Genomic DNA, 18,693 nt, shown 5'->3' on the forward strand with positions numbered 1-18,693 from the left:
AAAAGCAGGAGGAGAAAATGCTGAAAGATTTTAAGCGTAGAATCGTCGCAATTGTGCAACGTTCCATGTCCTGTTGTAGGCGACTCCAGTCTTCATGTCTTTGAGATAGTAAGCGCCTCCCGGAATCACCTTGGTGACCATGTATGGACCCTCCCAAGGTGATTGGAGCCTGTGATGACCCTTTTGCTTGAGTCGTAGTACGAGGTCACCTTCAACGAAGGAGCGGGTGCGCAGCCGTCGGCTGTGGTAGTTACGCAGGCTCTGCTGATAGACAGCTGCCCGTGCGTGCGCAACGTCACGAGCTTCGTCAACCGCATCGAGTGCATCTTCCATTGGCATGTCAACTTCTGTCGAGAGTATGCCGTGACTCTGGGAGCATTGAAACGAACGTCGGCTGGTAGCACTGCTTCAGCTCAAGAACGGTGCGAACTTGGTACAACCGTTTGGAGTTGTCCGTAGGCTCCAGAGTACGGAGGGTAGTTCTTCGACCCATGCCCCGGCTGCGCGATGCAGGGGAGTCATGAGTCGTTTCTTGATGCCGACTGTGAGCAGGCCGTTCGCCTTTTCGACCTGCCCATTAGTCTGTGGATGCGCAACTGCTGCGTAATTGAGGTGGATTCCCATCTGTTCGCAAAAGTCCTGGAACTCGTTAGAGATGAAGTTTGACCCGTTGTCGGTGATGATGCTGTGAGGGACTCCGAAGCGAAATACGATGGAACTAATGAATGCGACGGCAGTCGTTTCCGAGGCGTTTGTGATGGGCATTGCCTCGATCCACTTGGTGAATTTGTCGATGGCGACAAGCAGGAACGTATGACCCCCTTCTTTTGATCGTTGGAGTGGTCCTACCATGTCGAGTCCCCATTGAGCGAAAGGCCAGGCCAATGGTATTGTTTTGAGCTCGGAAGCCGGGGCGTGCGGCTTAGTTGCGAACATCTGGCAGGCCACGCATCGGATGACGATGTCGGCGGCATCTTGTATCGCAGTCGGCCAGTACAAACTGGCTCGAAAGGCTTTTGCCGCGATAGCACGGCTGCTCGCATGGTGACCGCATGTGCCCTGATGTATATCAATCAAAATATCCCGTCCTTCCTCCGGTGGAATGCACCGTTGCAGGACGCCGGAGACGCTTCATTTGTAGAGCTCTCCTTCAATGACGGTAAAAGCTTTAGATCGTTGAGCAATTCGACGTGCTTCTTCGACGTCTGCAGATAGCTCTTGTCGTATCATGTATGCAAGAAAAGGTTGCATCCACGTCGGCTCGACCATGAGCACCTCATCAGGTTCTTCTTTAGCAGTTGCAACTGCAGGGTTGTCCGGTGAGTCAGGGTCGAGAGGTTTTTGCTCACCGTCGATTGGTGTTGACTTCCTGGGACTCGAAGTACTCTTTTCTTTGATGGATCTCTGGTGGATGATCTCTAGGAATACTCCGGACGGGATTGGGGAACGAGTCGAGCCAATGTTGGCTAGACTGTCCGCTTCGTCATTGCTGTTTCGGCCAATGAGACGCAGCTCGCATCCGTCGAACTGGCCTTCCAGTATGTTGTAGAGATCGCGATAAGCAATCATGGAATCGGAGATGGCGTCACACGACTTCATCGTTTGCTGAACGACGAGGTATGAGTCGCCGTATATCATGAGTCTCGTGGCCCCGCAGGCTTTGGCCATGCGCATGCCATGCAGGAGGGCCTCGCACTCGGCTTCATTGTTTGAAGGGTTTAAAAATGCATCTGAAGCACGTAGCGGAGTCTATCACCTTTGGGTGAAATAAGCACGACACCCGCCCCTGCACCTTCATGTTGCTTCGATCCATCGAAATACATCGTCCATGAGCTTGACATATCGGGTGGGCCCGGAGTCTGAGCCTCTGTCCACTCGACAATGAAGTCAGGGATCACTTGTGACTTGATCGACTTCCGCCATTCGTAGGTTATGTTGCGAGCTGAGAGCTCAATTCCCCACTTGGAGACTCGTCCGGTTGCTTCGGAATTGTTCAAAATGTTAGCGAGAGGAGCCTCGCTGACAACCACAACTGTGTGTTGCTGGAAATAGTGTCTTAGCTTTCGTGCTATCAGAAAGACTCCATACGCAAGCTTTTGATAGTGTGGGTAGCGTTGCTTTGTAGGCGAGAGGACCTCACTGATGTAATCGACTGGGCGCTGAACACCGTGGGTCTTGCCATCTTCGGCTCACTCAACTACAATCGCTGTGTTGACCACCTGAGTGGTGGCTGCGATGTATAATAGGAGCTGCTCATCTTCTTGTGGGGCGACGAGGATCGGCGAGGTTGACAATAGGCTCTTCAAGTCAGCGAAGGCAGCACTGGCCTCTGGAGTCCAGGCGAAGTCGTCTTTCTTCTTTTTCAGAAGGTGGTAGAAAGTCAAGGCTTTCTCGCCTAGCCTACCGATGAATCGGCTCAGGGCCGCGAGTCGACCGGTGAGCTGCTGGAGCACATGAATTTTAGTCGGCTCCTTCATGGTTAGGATGGCTCTGATTTTTGTCGGGTTTGCCTCGATGCCTCGAGCCGACAGAAAGTATCCAAGGAGTTGCCCAGCAGGTACTCCAAAAGTGCGCTTTGTTGGGTTCAACTTGATTTTGTACTTGTCCAGATTGTCGAACGTCTCTCGTATATCATCGAGAAGCGTTTCTTCTTTCTTTGTCTTTATGACTATATCATCGATATAGACTTGGACGTTGTTCCCCACTTGAGACTCAAGACATGCCTGCATGCAGCGTTGATAGGTGGCGCCTGCATTCTTGAGCCTGAAGGGCATTGTTGTGTAACAGAAAACACCATATGGAGTGACAAATGTTGTCTTTTCCTTGTCTTCGACCTTGAGTCGAATCTGGTTGTAGCCTGAGTAGGCATCCAGAAAGGACAGTCGATCATAGCCGGCGGTCGAGTCGACGATCTGGTCAATCCGGGGCAAAGGAAAGTGATCCTTTGGGCAGTGCTTGTTAAGCGATGTGAAGTCGACACACATACACAACACTTTGGTATTTTTCTTGGGGACAAGGACAGGGTTTGCAACCCAGGTCGCTTGTTTTATCTCCCTGATGAATTTAGCTTCGAGGAGTCATTTTACTTCCTCTCCGATGGCTTTGCGCTTTGGCTCCGAGAAACACTGCATCGGTTGTCGCACCGGCTTTGCGTTCTCATCCACTTTAAGCGCATGCTCTGCTAATTCCCTAGGAATTCCAGGCATGTCAACTGGCACCCAGGCAAAGATTTCCAAGCGCTCACGGAGGAGTTCGATGAGCGCGCTTTCCTGCATAGGAGGAAGGCTTGTAGATATTACAGCGGTTTGCTAGAGTCGGTCGGATGGACCTGAACCTCCTTGGTGTCAGCTTTTTTATTAAACTCGGGTTGATTAGCCGGTTTCTTGGAGATTGGTGTTTTCCCTAAGCCAGTTGAGGCTTGTAGCTGTTCCAACTCTTCATGCATGCCGAAGGACTCAGAAATTGTATGGAATTCTTTGTCGCAGATGTCTGATCGCGTGTAATTTCCTGAAACGGTGATCATGCCGTTGGGCCCTGGCATTTTGAGCTTGAGAAAAGCGTAATGCGGGACCGCCATGAAGCGAGCCAGCGCGACTCGGCTTAGTACCACGTGGTACTGTGAAGGCCAATCGACTACCTCGAAGTCAAGCCTTTCATGCCGAAAATTGTCGGGTGAGCCGAATACGACATCTAGGCTTATTCTTCCAAGTGGCGTGGCTGCTTTGCCCGATATTATTCTGTGGAAGGTTGTATCTGTTGTAGGAAGCTTTGTCATGGAATGGTTCATCCCGCGGAGGGTGTCAGCATAAATTAGATTGAGACCACTTCCGCCATCGACAAATACTTTGTTCATCATGTACCTGCCGATCTGGGCTTTGAGCACCAAGGCAGCATGTCCGGGTCGTGGGACCCTAGGTGGGTGATCTTCTCGAGAGTAACTGATTTGTGCTTCAGACCAATCAAGGTACTGTGGCGCTGCTGGTGGCGTGGCCACGGCCATATGTACTTGTCGGGTTATTAACTTTTGTACCCTGTTTGTTGGCCGGCTCTTCTGAATCATGCAGACATGGCCTGCTGGCACTTCGACAACAGCAAGTGTTTGCTCCGAAGAGTTCTCTTTACCTCAACCAGGTTAGCCTGTAGTGCGTGGGCCGATGAGGCTCCAATGACCGGAGTCGCTGGTGTCATCATGACGGCCCTATTGCCGAGGTGATGTTGATGACTCATTTGTGAGTTTGTCTATCGCGCTCTGGTGAGCTCGAGGTGTAACTCCTTGAATTTTCTGCACTCCCTCAAGGGATGGCTAGGCTTGATGATGCCTTGTTCGTCTTTGTAAACATGGAACGGGCAAGAAGCCATCAACTTCTGAGAGAGCGTGGTTTGCCCTTCCTTGCGTCGCCACTGCGGTTTAGACTCGCAGATTTCACTGCTACAGTCACCCTCTGAGTGGGAAGTGGCGGCGATGAAATCAGGCGAGGCTAATTCTTCGTGCGTGCGACCCTTTCGCTTCCTTCGTCTCCCGAAGGCACGATCTGCGTTGCTAGTTGGAGACCGACCTCGTTCATTGCGAATTGAGTCTTCTCCATCCGCCCATTGGTTGGCAATTTCCATCAGATATCCGATAGTGGAGGGTCCAACGCAACCCAATTCTTCATTCAGTTCGACTCGACGAAGGCCTCATCTGAATGCGTCTATGGCGCTTTCATCTGAGATTTCTTCGGAGGCGTGCTTCAAGTTGGTCCATCGCTGGATATAGGAGCGGATAGACTCTCCCTCGCACTAAACACATGACCGGAGTTGTTCGAGAGAGACTGGTCGCTTATACGTGGCTTTGAAATTCCATGTGAAAGCTTCTACCAGCTCATCCCACGAAGTGAGCTCGCCGTCGCGCAAGCTGTTTAACCAAGTGCGAGCCGGACCCCTGACCTGTAGTTGAAGATACTGCATAGCGGTGGTTCGAGTTCCACCTTGGCACCGAACCCCAGTGAGGTAGTCCTCCAACCAGGTTCTGGGCTCCTGAGTTCCATCATATTTGACTAAGTCAGAAGGTGGTTTGAAATTTCTGTGCATCCTGGTTCGGCGAATCCGACGACTGAAGCATGGCGCTCCACACGCTTCGTGGTCCGAATCAGGAGAGTCCCCTCTGCGGCCGGCCAGGCGGCTATTGGCTCGATGAGGAGATTGACTCCTTCTGTGAAGGTTTTGCTTGTTTTGACCTGAGTCGGGCACTCGGCGATCATGCTGGGACTCGCCATCCTTATGAGGCAGGGCGGTCAAGTTTTGCTTGATACACGAAGTTCCCGCTTTAGCTAATCACTTAAGGATTCGCTCGCGGATGAGTACTCGCAGCCCGAAGTGCCTCTTCAGTAATCCAAGTGTCGCCTCGTTGCGATCATCTGCTGACAAGAAGCTTGAAGAGAGATCATGAACCGCATGTGTTCTGTCTTCCTCAGGTAATTTATGGAAACGAGACCCGCGATGGGCGTTTCGAAGAGGGGGAGCACTTCTGCCCAAGGTGTCGGATGACTCCGGCCGAACCTTTATGGATGCTTGAAGTTCCTCCTCTATCTTCTTAAGTTTGTCAGCTTCGAGCTTCTGTTTCTTAACAAACTCTTCTTTTTCCTTGACCAAGTTGAAGCGGTTCCTAGCCAAGGAGTTCGCATATGACTCCAACTCTACAGGAGTTGGGTCATTCATGAGGACTCCCAAGTCAAGGGCTGCTTGAACCCACGACTTCTCCGCTGCTGGATGACCACCTTGCGGATTTACAATCGTATCCGCAGTCGAAGAAGTTGAGGTGACAGGATTTTTCATGAAGATTTGGGCGATGGCGCACTCGGGCGCAGAACCGTTGCTGTCATGGCAGCCTTCTTGTCCTAGGCAGTCGCCAGCGTCGCTTGGGACGAGCTTTCTGCATGACAAGGCGAATTGGCTTCGATCCCAGAGGGAGTCTCGGGGGAGTCCTGCCTTCCGAGTGTTTTCGTCAGATCCGTCAGCAGGATCCTATCTGAAGGTGAAAGAAGAACCGTCTTCTCCCGAGTTGGAATAGTTAGATCTGGTAGTCGAAGGATTCCAGTTCGGTCGGCTCGGAGATGGAATTCCCCGAATACAAGATCCATGCCAGTATCAAGCGCACTGAACATCGCACGTCTGGCAGGAGGGTGAGCGGTAAAGTGAAAGGACTCGAAGGTCATCGACTCTGCCTAAGTCGACAACGAGTTTGAAGAATCTGAAACCGCCGAGGTCGTGTTTCCAACACACTTCTTTCCCACAGACAGCGCCAATGACGAAGATGTAACTTCGACATTGTCCACATTGATGGACTTGTATCAAGGACAGAGGAGTGTGTGTTGGCGAACTCATCGGCTAACAAGGACACAGGAGACACGATTTACCCAGGTTCAAGGCCCTCGATGAGGTAATACCACTACGTCCTGCTTGTCGGATCTGTATTGATGAGTCGATTACAATGGGGTGCCGCAGAGTCTAGACACACCAAGTCGTCGAGTGCGTCCAGGCGACTTGTATCTAAGCTTGGGGGTATATCTCTTGGCTCCTCCTCCTGGTCCTTTATATATGCAGGAACTCAGGTCTCAGGTAGAGTCCAAGTCGGTTACAATGAGGAGATATACTCTAATTAACCTTCCTTGTCTTGAGTTGCAAGATTTGGCATGTAGACTCCTGGAGTCGAGGTAGGCTTCCTTGTGGGCCCCCAGCTGGGCTGTACTGGGTATACTCGAGTCGAGTACGTGGTTAGTCATAACCATGTCAGCTGCGACAAAATCGGGCGAGGTTGGTTCCTCGCACGTGTAACCCTTGCGCTTCCTCCGTCTCTCAAAGGCACGATCTGCGCTACTGGCTAGGGATTGGCCTCGTTCGTTGCGAAGTGAGTCCTCCCCATCAGCCCATCGGTTGGCGATTTCCATCAGATAGCTGATGGTAGAAGGTCGAACACGACCCAATTCTTCTTTGAGCTCGACTCGACGAAGACCTCGTTTGAATGCGTCTATGGCGCTTTTCATCTGAGATTTCTTCGGAGGCATGCTTCGAGTTGGTCCATCGCTGGATATAGGAGCAGATAGACTCTCCCTCCCGTTGAATGCATGATCGAAGTTGTTCGAGAGATACTAGTCGCTTATATGTGGCTTTGAAATTGCGCGTAAAAGCTTGTACCAGCTCATCCCATGAAGCGAGCTTGCCATCGCGCAAGCTGTTCAACCAGGTGCGAGCAGGACCCCTGAGCGGGAGTTGAAGACACTGCATAGCGGTGGTTCGAGTTCCACCCTGGCATCGAATCCCGGTGAGGTAGTCCTCCAGCCAGGTTCTGGCTCCTGCGTGCCATCATATTTGGCCAGGTCAGCTGGCGGCTTGAAGTTTCTTGGCATCCTGGTTCAGCGAATCCGACGACTGAAACATGGTGCTCCACATGTTTCATGGTCTGACTCAAGAGAGTCCTCCCTGTAGCCCGCTAGGTGGCTAATGACTCGACGAGGAGATTGACTCCTTTTGCGAGGCTTTTGCTCGTGCTCGTTTTGCCCCGAGTCGGGCAGTCGACGATCACGCTGAGGCTCGCTATCCTTATGGGGTGGAGCGGTCGGGTTTTGCTTGATGCAAGAAGCCCCTGCTTTAGCTAATCCTTTTAGGATTTGCTTGCGGACGCACCAGCGCGGGTCACTGTCAGGCAGTGGGATTGACTGTAGATAAGTACTCGCCGCACGGAGTGCCTCTTCAGTAATCCCGTGTGTCGCATCGTTGCCATTGTCTGCTAACATGAAGCTTGAGGAGAGATCGCGAACCGCGTAGGTTCTGTCTTGCTCGGGCAGTTTATAGAAACGAGACCCGCGATGAGCGTTCCGGAGAGGGAAGGCGCTTTTGTCCGAAGTGTCGGATGATTCTGGCCGAGCCTTCGCAGACGCTTGAAGTTCCTCTTCTATCTTCTTAAGTTTGTCGGCTTCGTGCTTCTGCTGCTTAACAAACTCTTCTTTTTCTTCGATCAAGTTGAAGTGGTTCCTGGCTAAGGAATTTGCATACAGCTTTAATTCCGCATCAGCGGGGTCATTCATGAGGATTCCCGTGTCAAGGGCTGCTTGGACCCGCGACTTCTCCACTACTGAATGTCCACCTTGCGGGTTTACGATGGTATCTGCAGCCGGAGGAGTTGGGGTGACGTGGTTTGTCATGAAGACTTGGGCGCATTGAGGCGCAAGATTACTGTTGCACTGGAAACTTTCTTGTTCCGGGCAGTCGCCAGCGTCGCTTGGGACGGGGTTTTCTGCACAACAAGGTGGGTTTGTTTTGACTTCAGAGGGAGTCTCGAGGGAGACTTGCTCTCCTTTCTCGAGTGATCCCGCCAAATCTGTCGGTGAGACTTTTCCTGAGGGTGACGGAAGAATCGACTTCTCCAGAGTTAGAGCAGTCAGATCCGGCAGTCGAAGGATGTCGGATCGGTCGGCTCGGAGATGGAACTTCCTGAACATGAGATTCACGCCAGCATCAAGCACGTTGAATACCGCACGGCTGGCTAGGGGGTGAGCGATAAAGTGGAAGGACCCGAAGGTCATCAACTCCGCCTGAGTCGCCGACGGGTTAAAAGAATCTGAAACCGCCAAGGTCGTGTCTCCAACACATGTCTTTCCCACAGACGGCGCCAATGACGAAGGGGTGACTTCGACAATGTTCATATTGATGGACTTGTATCTAGGAAAGATTTCGAGTGTGTGTGTTGGCGAACTCGTCGGCTAACAAGGACACAGGGAACACGATTTACCCAGGTTCGGGGCCCTCGATGAGGTAATACCCCTACGTCCTGCTTGTCTGATATGTATTGATGAGTCGATTACAATGGGGTGCCGCAGAGGCTAGATGCACAGATTCGATCTAGCAAGTGCGTCTAGGCGACTTCTATCTAAGTTGGGGGTGTCCCCTTGGCTCTCCCTCCTGGTCCTTTATATATGCAGGAACCCAAGTCTAAGGTAGAGTCCAAGTCGGTTACAATGAACAAATATATTCTAATTAAACTTCCTTATCTTGAGTCACAAGATTTGGCATGTAGACTCCTGGAGTCGCAGTAGGCTTCCTTGTGGGCCCCCAGCTGGGCCGTAACGGGTATACTCGAGTCGAATAGGTGGTTAATCATAACCAGGTCAGGGTGCCTCTGTCTAAATCGTCAGGTGAATCTGGTCGAGCCTTTTTGTGTGCCCGAGTATCTTCATCCAGCTTCTTTACCCTTTCGGCTTCATGCTTCTGCTGCTTGGCAAACTCCTCCTTTTTCTTTGGCTAGGTCGCGCCGAGCCTTGGCAAGAGCATTGGAGTACAACTGTAACTTCGCAGGGGTGGGGTACTTTATGGGGACACCCGTGTCGAGGGCCGTTTGGACCCGTGCTTTCTCCGTTGCTGAACATCCACCTTGCGATGTCAAGGTGGCATCCGCGGTTGGTGGAGTTGGCTTTGGAGCGACTGGATTTATCAAAAAGACTTGGGCGATGGCGCACTGAGGTGCGAGATTGTTGCTGCTGTGGCAGCTCTCCTGTTTTGAGCAGTCGCCAGCGTCGCTTCGGATGGGGCTTCTTGTCCACAGGGATTGATCGGCTTCAGGTTCAGAGTAGGTCCCACTGGGGACCTGTTCTGCTTCGTCGAGTGGTCCCGCCGAGTCTATAGGCAAGATCTTTTCCCGAGATGATGGAGGAGGCGACTCCTCCGAAGTGGAAGCAGTCGGACCTGGTAGTCAAAGGATGCCGGATCGGTCGGCTCGGAGATGAAAATCCCCGAACACAAGATCTAGGCCAGTGTCGAGCGTGTCGAAGACTGCGCAGCTGGCTGGAGAGTGGGTGGTTAAGTGGAAGGAGCCGAAGGTCATCGACTTCGCTTGAGTCGATGACTTGCAGTCTGAAGATGGAACCGCCGAGGTCGTGTCTCCAACACACGTCTTTCCCACAGACGGCGCCAATGATGAAGTTGGGACTTCTCCATATTGGTGGACTTATATTTAGGAAAGCTTCGAGTGTATGTGTTGGCGATCTCGTCGGCTAACAAGGACACAGGGGACTTGATGTACCCTTGTTCGGGGTCCATGAAAGGTAATACCCTTACGTCCTGCTTGTCTGATCTGTATTGATGAGTCGATTACAAAGAGTGCCACGGAGGCTAGATGCACATATTCGATCTGGCGACTGCGTCTAGGCGGCTTCTATGCTAGATTGGATGTCCTCTTGGCTCCCCCTCCTGGTACTTTATATATGCAGGAGGCCAGGTCTCAGGTAGAGTCCAAGTCGGTTACAATGAGGAGATATACTCTGATTAAGCTTCCTTGTCTTGAATCGCAAGATTTGGCATATGGACTTCTGGAGTCGTAGTAGGCTTACTTGTTGGCCCCCAACTGGGCCGTAACAGGTATACTCGAGTTGAGTATGTGGTTAGTCAAAACTACGTCAGCGGGGGTGGGCTTCCTGGGAAGCTGACCTTGCGGGATCTCAATCGTTGCAACCCACGCGTCCAGCATCAGAGGGACCCCGTGAGCCACTGGTGCGACAGTTACAATTTAGAGTCTGGTCACTACTGCAAACAGTCGCAACCAGACTTAGGGGCTACTCCCATCGGTAGCGCTAGTCGCGCACCCGGTAAAATCTATTCTACAGCTACCTACAATTCAAGCTACTGCCGGCGTGACTCCTTGCACTTCAAGATGACCTCCTCCTCTGCTACATCTCGCCACTGGATCATATGCACAGCTATTGCCCGCACTGCTTCAAAGTGCGGCTACATGTCATATGACTGACCAGGTACAACCGGCAAAGTGGCGACTCGCCGGAGGTTCAGGTCTGGATAATTGATCTGAACGAAGGCAAGAGCGATTTTGGCACCCTTCACCAGCTGAACCCATATCAGCTCCCTCATCTTGTCTCCACTATGGAATTTGTCCATTAGTTTTCCTAGATTTGGAGGTGCATCTTCTAGCGGCCAGAAGGCTTGATGAGTCAAAACCAGCATATCCCTGCACCAAGCAAAGTACCTCCTGACCTGTTCGAACTGATCGTGCACCAGCACTAGGTCATGACCTCTGGACTGGCCAGACCAAAACGACGAGCAATCGATGGTCCGACGAGCATTCAAGGCATTATTCACTCTATCTTGTTCAGCGCGAGGATCCCAGCGAACATCTATAGACAGATTAAAGCATGATTCCTAGCCAAAATGGAAAGCAAAAATCACGAGCAGCGGCAGGAAATACTAACATTGGAGTCGAGTTCTCAAGTCGCGAGGCTCTTCAAAGATAAACTCCTCTCGGTTGACTGTCGCCTTCAACTTGGCCTTGTTGATTTGGGCATCCCCCAAAACTTCATGTTTTATCTTAGTCGCCTCGTTCACTTGAGATTCGGTGTCCTACAACCGCCTCCGCAGAAACTCCAGCTCGTTTCGAGTTTTCTCAGAGTCAGATACACCTGAAGGAGGTGCCTTCGGAGTCGACGCTTTGGGAGCCCAATTCTCCTCAGCTGTAGCATTACTGGTCGAGGAACCCAACACTTCCTTTCGCTTCTGCACAGAAACCCCAAATCACAAGATGCACTAGCCAGCTCCTTTTGCATGAGTCGATTCACAAAAAGGATATAATCTCATTTCAAAGGCTCGCCTGGAGCAGTTCTTTACAAAAAGAGAACAATTTACAGAGAGGAGGAATCGCCCACCTCTAGCCCACCAGATAAAGCCGAGGCTAATGCCTCGGTCGACTTGTCCATCTGTTGGGACAAGGTACTGGCCAACTCCTTGCCTAGACCGTTCCTACACTCCAGGGCCGTCATAAAAAGCATTTGCTACTCAAATCGCGTCTTACCCATTCGATAAATTACATAGTTAATGAAAGTGGATGTGATTGCCACTAGCTGGCGTGAAAGTGATCCAAAAATGGAGCTCGAAAAACTGCGTTCTACGAGGGGCGAAGGGCTTCAGATCAACCTCTTCAAAAGTCTCCAAACGGGACGACTGAGAGGCGACTCGCTGCAGCACATCTTCTCCAACGCCGTGCGCAAGAGCCAGCACAAAAACTGACTCCATGCCAATGAGGGTGTGGACTCGGCTGAATTCATCCAGCGGGACTGGACTCGCACCGAAGAGTTCGATGAGTCTGTTCAGCGACTCCGGCACCAGCCCATCAGGGAATATATTCCTGATAAGGCTGGCGAGCACCTTCGTCACTTGACGGAGCTTGCCTTTTGCCTCAGCGCCAACGCTTTCGATAGCGTCCATAGCCTCAGCGGAAGTCTTGTTCTTCCGACCAAATTGAGCCTCGGCCGAAGCATCAAGCATTCCTGTGAAAAAGGAAGTTAGCATCTGCCTGACATCAGAGTATGCCCCACACGGCAAAATCAAGTACTTACCAGAAAATAGACCACGCGGCCCATTCGAGTCACTCAGTCCACACTCTTTCTCGCTCTTTCTCCGCAGCAAGGCGGGAGTACGCGAGTTATTGCGATCGGTGCTTGTGGGCAGACACTTTCTCCACCGACTCCGTGGATTCTTCCGCATGCTTCTTTTCCCAATTCGGACATTCGAATTGAGCAGCGTCCTTCAAGGAGTTGGCCTGAGAAAGTCGATCTGCAACACAATTGAAGTAATGAAAGTTCGAATCATCAACTTCAACTCATGAAAAGGTTGTACTAAAAATTTACCTCGCACAGTCGAGAACTCATGATGAAAATGATCTAGCTCAACACGGAGGCGATCGCGTTCGCCTCTCGTTTCTTCGAGTTGATCAATAATTTCCGTCATGGAACGAATGATCGGCTGCAAATTAGTGCTTCAAGTCATCATTTGACTATCACTCCCACCGGGACGTCAAAAACAAAAGTGCAAAACTTATGTGTTGACTCGAAGCCGAAGTCATTAGCATCTCAATGCTGTCGTTTTATGTTGGAGCTTGAGGATGAGTCGACTCATCGAGTCGACTCCCTCCGCTCGCCTTAGGAGGTTTCTCTGCTGATGCCTTCTGAGGTTCAGTTGTCTCGTCAATGGTCGACGGACCTGAATCACTTGGGCCGGACCCCATTGGCTCAGCTGCCTGAGCCTTGTTGTTCTCACCTGAGGCAACCAGGTTGATGGGAAAATTTTCGAGAATTTAGTAATCTCCTAAACTGTTGAAGCAACTCTGCAAGATACACACCTGCTTCCGGCGATTCGGGCAAGGAGGCCATAAGGGCGGGCGGGAACAGGCCCACTCGTTCTTGTTTTCTTTGTTACGGGTCAGGAATCGAAGTGACCCTGATCGACTGATCATGTGCCTTCAGGGAGTCCCCCTCTCGGCTGCGTTTCTTCTCCGCCGGAAGGGGTTGGCCTGAAACATCTTCGAGTCCCTGCGGTCGACAGTATTATTAAAAGAACAGCTCAGTTATGGGTTTATTGAGTTGTTGAGTCTCAAAAAACTACCTCTTCCCGTGCCCTATCAGGCCCGTAGGGGACCACCGGAGGATCGATTTCACACGGCTCCGCTTCGGCCAAGTCAGTAAGACACCGAACCCGTCGTCCCACCTCGGATGAAGGGAATTCTATCGTGCTCCCTCGGGTCGGGTCCGAACCCCTCGATATGGCCACATTGGGTGAGCACGAGCTTGCAGAGGCTGGATCCTTCTCCTAAGGAAGGCGGCGATAAGATGAATCCCTGTTACCTTCAGCTGACAAGTCTCCATGAGAGATAGGACCCGAGCCATCAAGGTTTTGGCTTCTACACCCTCTGTTCCACTCAGCTTATGATTCCAAGCCGTTGTTTTCTTCACAGGGGACGACGCGGAGAACTCAGGAAGATTGAAACTGTGTCCTTTGACTGGCTCATCTAGGACATAAAACCACTTTGACTTCCACTTACCTGGAGGCTCTTTCTGCCGAAGGACGAAGTACTTTATATCCATTCGAACTTGGATATCCACACTTCCGATCGCGTCCGTCCCTTGGCACTTGATCGTGAACATCTTTTTCCAGAGCCCCAAATGCGGGCTCACCCCGAGAAAGCATTCACAAAGCGTCATGAAAAACGCAATGTGACGAAAGGAATTGCGAGAAAGATTGTGGAGTTGCAACCCGTAAGCCAACAGCAAGCCACAAAGAAAAGAATAAACTGCGAAAGAAAGCCCTCGAATGATAAAATCATAGAACACAACCCGTTCCCCAAGCATGGGACGAGGGGTTACCTCTTCACCGGGGAACCGAACGCTTCCTGGACCCGCTGACAATAGGCCTTCCTCTTTCATTGAGGCAACCCTCTCACGGTTAACCACCGATGATGGCCAGGCACTTGAAACGGCTGCGGTTTTCTTGCTCTTCCCCATTTCACTGGGTCTAAGGAGTTTTCCTTGTGCTGGAAACTTGTACGAGTTCTGGGCTATGGAGGCTCGAATGCTGGAGCTTTGTTTGTGAGGAGGAAGAAGGGTTAACCTAGTTTACCCCGCCTCCGTCTTATATGTTACTTTGGCAAAAAAATCCGGGCCGCACGATTCTTATCGTGGCCACGCGTTCCGCATCAGCCGGGATGCGAAACGGCGAGAATTGCAAACGGCCGCCCACTTTTCGGGCGTGAGAATCAATGGTGTCGTCATTACGCCTTGTTTACCGCCCATCATGCGGTCATTTCTCCACTGACGCATGCCAACAGTGCGTCTAGCTATCAGGCTAGACTGCCCACCCAGTCACATCGGCTAACCAGAATGGCTCTTCGCCTTCACTAGGTATGTCATCCATGACGAGTTTGACCCGAATGTCATGACTCGAAATATTTACTACTCAATGCGGTGGTTTTCTCTTGCGAACACCCGGACTCACGTCGAGTCGCTTTTGCCAACACCTGGTTACTTCAATCACGACTTCGTAAAGTCTATCTACGGGTCGCCTTCTTCTGAGCGAGTAAACCCAAATCTATGTCCGTGACATAGGAGCCGAATGACTACAGTCGAACATAACTGAGTCGCACCAGCTACGTTACTTCAGTTATCCATGCTCATTGCATGAAAATAATACTAATGGATCTTTCCATAGAGCCTAGATTCGCACCAGCTGCATTACTCTAGTTCATCTATGCTCATTGCATGAGATAAGACTCATGGATCTTTCCATAGAGCCTGGAGTCGCACCAGCTGCGCTACTCCAGTTTATCCATGCTCATGTAACATCCCAAAAATTTCAAACCTTTACATGTGCATTACATCCATAAGCATCATGCCACAATTGCATATTTGAATTCAAATTTGAATCTCAAAAGGCTTGAAAAGATTTTATTTCCATTTAAACCCTAGTGTTTACACCCATTTGACCTTTGGATCTTCAAACCAATAGGGTTTTTTATTAAAGGGGTTTATTGCATAAATAAGTTATCCCATAATTTTTGGATAATTATTTGGAGTTGAAAAACTATTTTATTTAAATAGTTATATAGCCCTAAAGGCATTTATAGGGAAATGTATTTTTAGATATTTTATTTTGAAGGGAAATAACCCCCAAAAGTTGAATCATGATAAAACATGATTTTACAGATTTTTTGGAATTTATTTGGGCCAATTTGGAGTTCAAAATCAAAAGTTAGAAAAGATTTACAGAAAAAGAAAAGGAGAAAAGGCTAAAAGGAAAAAAAAGAGGAAAACGGACCGACCCGGCCGAATTGGCTGAACCGGCCCAATCCCTCGCGCACGCCGCAGCCCAGCCCGCCCGGCCGCCCGCGCGCGCGCTGAGCCACTGACAGGTGGGCCCCACCTGTCAGGCTTCGTCCTCGTTAGGAAAGCGCCGCCCGCGCCGCCGCCGAGTCCGCGCCGGATTCGCCGCGCGCGCCGCCCCGCTAATCCCGGCCTTCCCGAAGATGCCTGAGCGTGTCCCTATAAAGCTCCGCCTCTCCCCGTTCTTTTCCCCCTTCTCGCCGCCTCGATTACGCGCCCACGCTGCCGCGATTCTTCGCCAAAGCACTCCACTGCCGCTGCCGTTTTCGCGTCGCGCCGATGAGCTCGGTGAGCCATCCTCGAAGCTGCTTGCACATCTCTTCTTCTCTCTCTCACGCGCACACCGTGACGCGATTCTTCGTGCGTTTTGTTCACTGCAGCGCCCCGACGACCGAGCCCGAAGCTCCGCCCCCAGTCGCCGCCCGCCGCCACGCTCGATTCGTCCTAGGCAAGCGCGCCGTCGTCCCCGAGCCTCACCGACCCCGTCCCCGTCTCCACCTCGACGAGCCGCACCCGACGCGCCCTTCCCCGAGTTGCCAGCTTCGCTGGAACACCCCACGCCATCGCCGCCCGAGCCCGCGCCGTCGCCGGAACCCTAGAGCTCGCCGGAGACGAAGAAGGTAAGATCCCGACCGTCCATCCTTGATCTACGGCCAAGATTAGATCCCTGTTTTAATTATAATCGAACCGGTACCGATGAATGAGAAGCCGCCACGTGTCACTGCTTAAATAAAAACGAGAATAAAAATTTAATCCCGGATTTGATTTAAATGGCAATTTTGCAGAAAAGCCCCTGTAACTTCAAATGCTTATAACTTTTAAACCCTTTGGCCAAATTTGACAAACTTGACCTTTTTGGAAAACTCTCAAACTGAGAATCTTTTGGCACTGTTTAAATTTAAATTTGAATAATTGAATCACAGTCAATTTACAGAATAGGGTTTAATGCCATTTAATTCATAACTAATTATTTAGAAGTCCTTTTTAATTGAAACCAGTGTCCAAATTTTTTTTTATTATCCTCTGTCCATTGGGACAGAGAAATAAATATTTTCAATTAAATTATTTCGTTGTTGCCAATAAAACTATTATTTAGGTTTTAATAAATTGTTTTTGCCTTGTGTTTAAAACCCTTTAATTACCAATGCTTAAGAGCAGTCGATCACCCAAATAAAATGAACCAAATCATGTCACATGCTTGCGTCGCATCATGGCATATTCTATTTTGTCGTGATGTGAATGGTGTGTTTATGTGTGTGTGTATTGTTTGTTTCGTATAGTTTTCTCGGAGAGCGAACCTTGTGATTGTGATGAGTGTTTGAACTCCAACTGCTACCAAGGCAAGTTCACTTTGATCATATCCTATTATTATTTGTTTTTAAATACTTATGCATTAGAGTTGTTTGTAGATGCATTGATAGGACTATTACTCGTACTTATGCTAGCTATGATTGACCTACTAGCTATAGGGTTATCTTTGCCATGAATCCTCCACCAATAGCCATTGTGAATAGTTTTGCTTAGCCATGCTATGTTAGTAAACATGGGAGGGAAATCTCAATCACTGTGAAATGATCATGTGGAGTGATTTTGGAAACTTGGCACAACAACCCTAAAGAACCATCCTTTGTGAGTATTCGAGATGTTATGCGACGTCAGGTTCATTTCTATGGGTCCCTCCGAGTCGAGTCTCCGTGGATTCGGAGATGGATCGTCCATGGACGTCTCTTCCATGGATTCGGGGAACGCTTGCGTCGCAAATGTGGAATGCCACCTGGGGTATCAGAGACTGGACTAGTTTCCTGTTTAGTAGCTTCCAGTACAACCACATGGTAATATGGGCTCTGCCTGGATGGAGTAAGAAATGTTTACCCAGATCTGAGGGATTGTACTGAGGTAGTTGTGTAGGTGGGAGCGCGGGTCCCCCAGGTGGTCTGGGTGAACATGTTCTGAAAATTCTTGAAGTCGATGCCGTTGCTACTCCACCCAGAGGACAGCAAGGGATTAACACGTCGATTTCTTGTGGGGAATGTGTACAACCTCTCGAGTGTGTCAAACTAAGTACTTAGTCGTGTCCCCGGTTACGGACAATCATGAGCAACTAGATATTGGGGCTGTAAGGAAGGTCTCACTCATTCAAATTTCTTAAATAAAATGAATGGTTTGAACAGGGTAGGGGCACTTGATGTATCTACTCAATGTGCTCTAGGTTAATAGGAGCATGGGTGTTTCTACCCCGTGTCCATTAGTTAACAATAATGTAACATTCAATTGTAGTAGGATAAACTATGTTTTGCTACCACGCCATAAAGCCTGAACCCCACCAAACCTCAATTGCATATACTTGGTAGGATCTGTTATAACTTCCAGGTGAACTTGCCAATACATTCAATGTATTGACCACGTAGTGGCTGCAATCAACAATGCAGGTGAATCTGACGAAGAGTGAGGTTCGTCGATGTTCTTTGGGTCATGTGCTTACATTCCAACATGCTCTCTCCTCTGGGAGTAGTTGAGGCCCATTTGCTCCACCTTTGCCGCTGGCGTTTGTGAAACAGTTTTTATGAGATTTTGGAACTCTATTTGTATTGCTGACCCAAGGGGTTATGCAAGTTCGTAAGTACTGTTAAGTTCTGGATGAAACGATGTAATAAAGTACTTTGACCTTTGTATCTTCATATTACATGTTGAAACTGTGTGTGCCAGTGAGTCGATCCAGGGACTAGCACAAATAAGCATAGAGATCAAACCCTGTACGGGGGGGGATCGCTTCAGCTCATTGCATGACGGTAAGACCCATAGATCTTCTATTGGGCCTGGAATCGCACTAGCTGCGTTATTTCCAGTCAAAACCATGCTCATTGTGTGAAGATAAGCCCTATTACTACGCCTAGGTATGCATCGACTGCATCCATTAGTAAAACTTTCACTTAAGGGTCGCTCCCTAATCCATGTTCATTACGTGAAGATAAGACCTGTAGGCTTCTTATAGGGCCTGGAAACGCAC

At 50.1% G+C, this 18,693-nt stretch overlaps 1 protein-coding gene across 1 annotated transcript; it reads right to left on the reverse strand.

Moving 5' to 3' along the window:
• Nucleotides 1-1,131: 1,131 nt before the first annotated feature.
• On the reverse strand, nt 1,132-1,668 carry LOC104585533. The gene has a single exon (XM_010242456.1). The coding sequence runs from the start codon at nt 1,666-1,668 to the stop codon at nt 1,132-1,134; it is 537 nt and encodes a 178-aa protein (XP_010240758.1).
• Nucleotides 1,669-18,693: the final 17,025 nt, after the last annotated feature.

This window comes from Brachypodium distachyon, chromosome 5, assembly GCF_000005505.3.
Source record: "Brachypodium distachyon strain Bd21 chromosome 5, Brachypodium_distachyon_v3.0, whole genome shotgun sequence".
NCBI classification, from domain to species: domain Eukaryota; kingdom Viridiplantae; phylum Streptophyta; class Magnoliopsida; order Poales; family Poaceae; genus Brachypodium; species Brachypodium distachyon.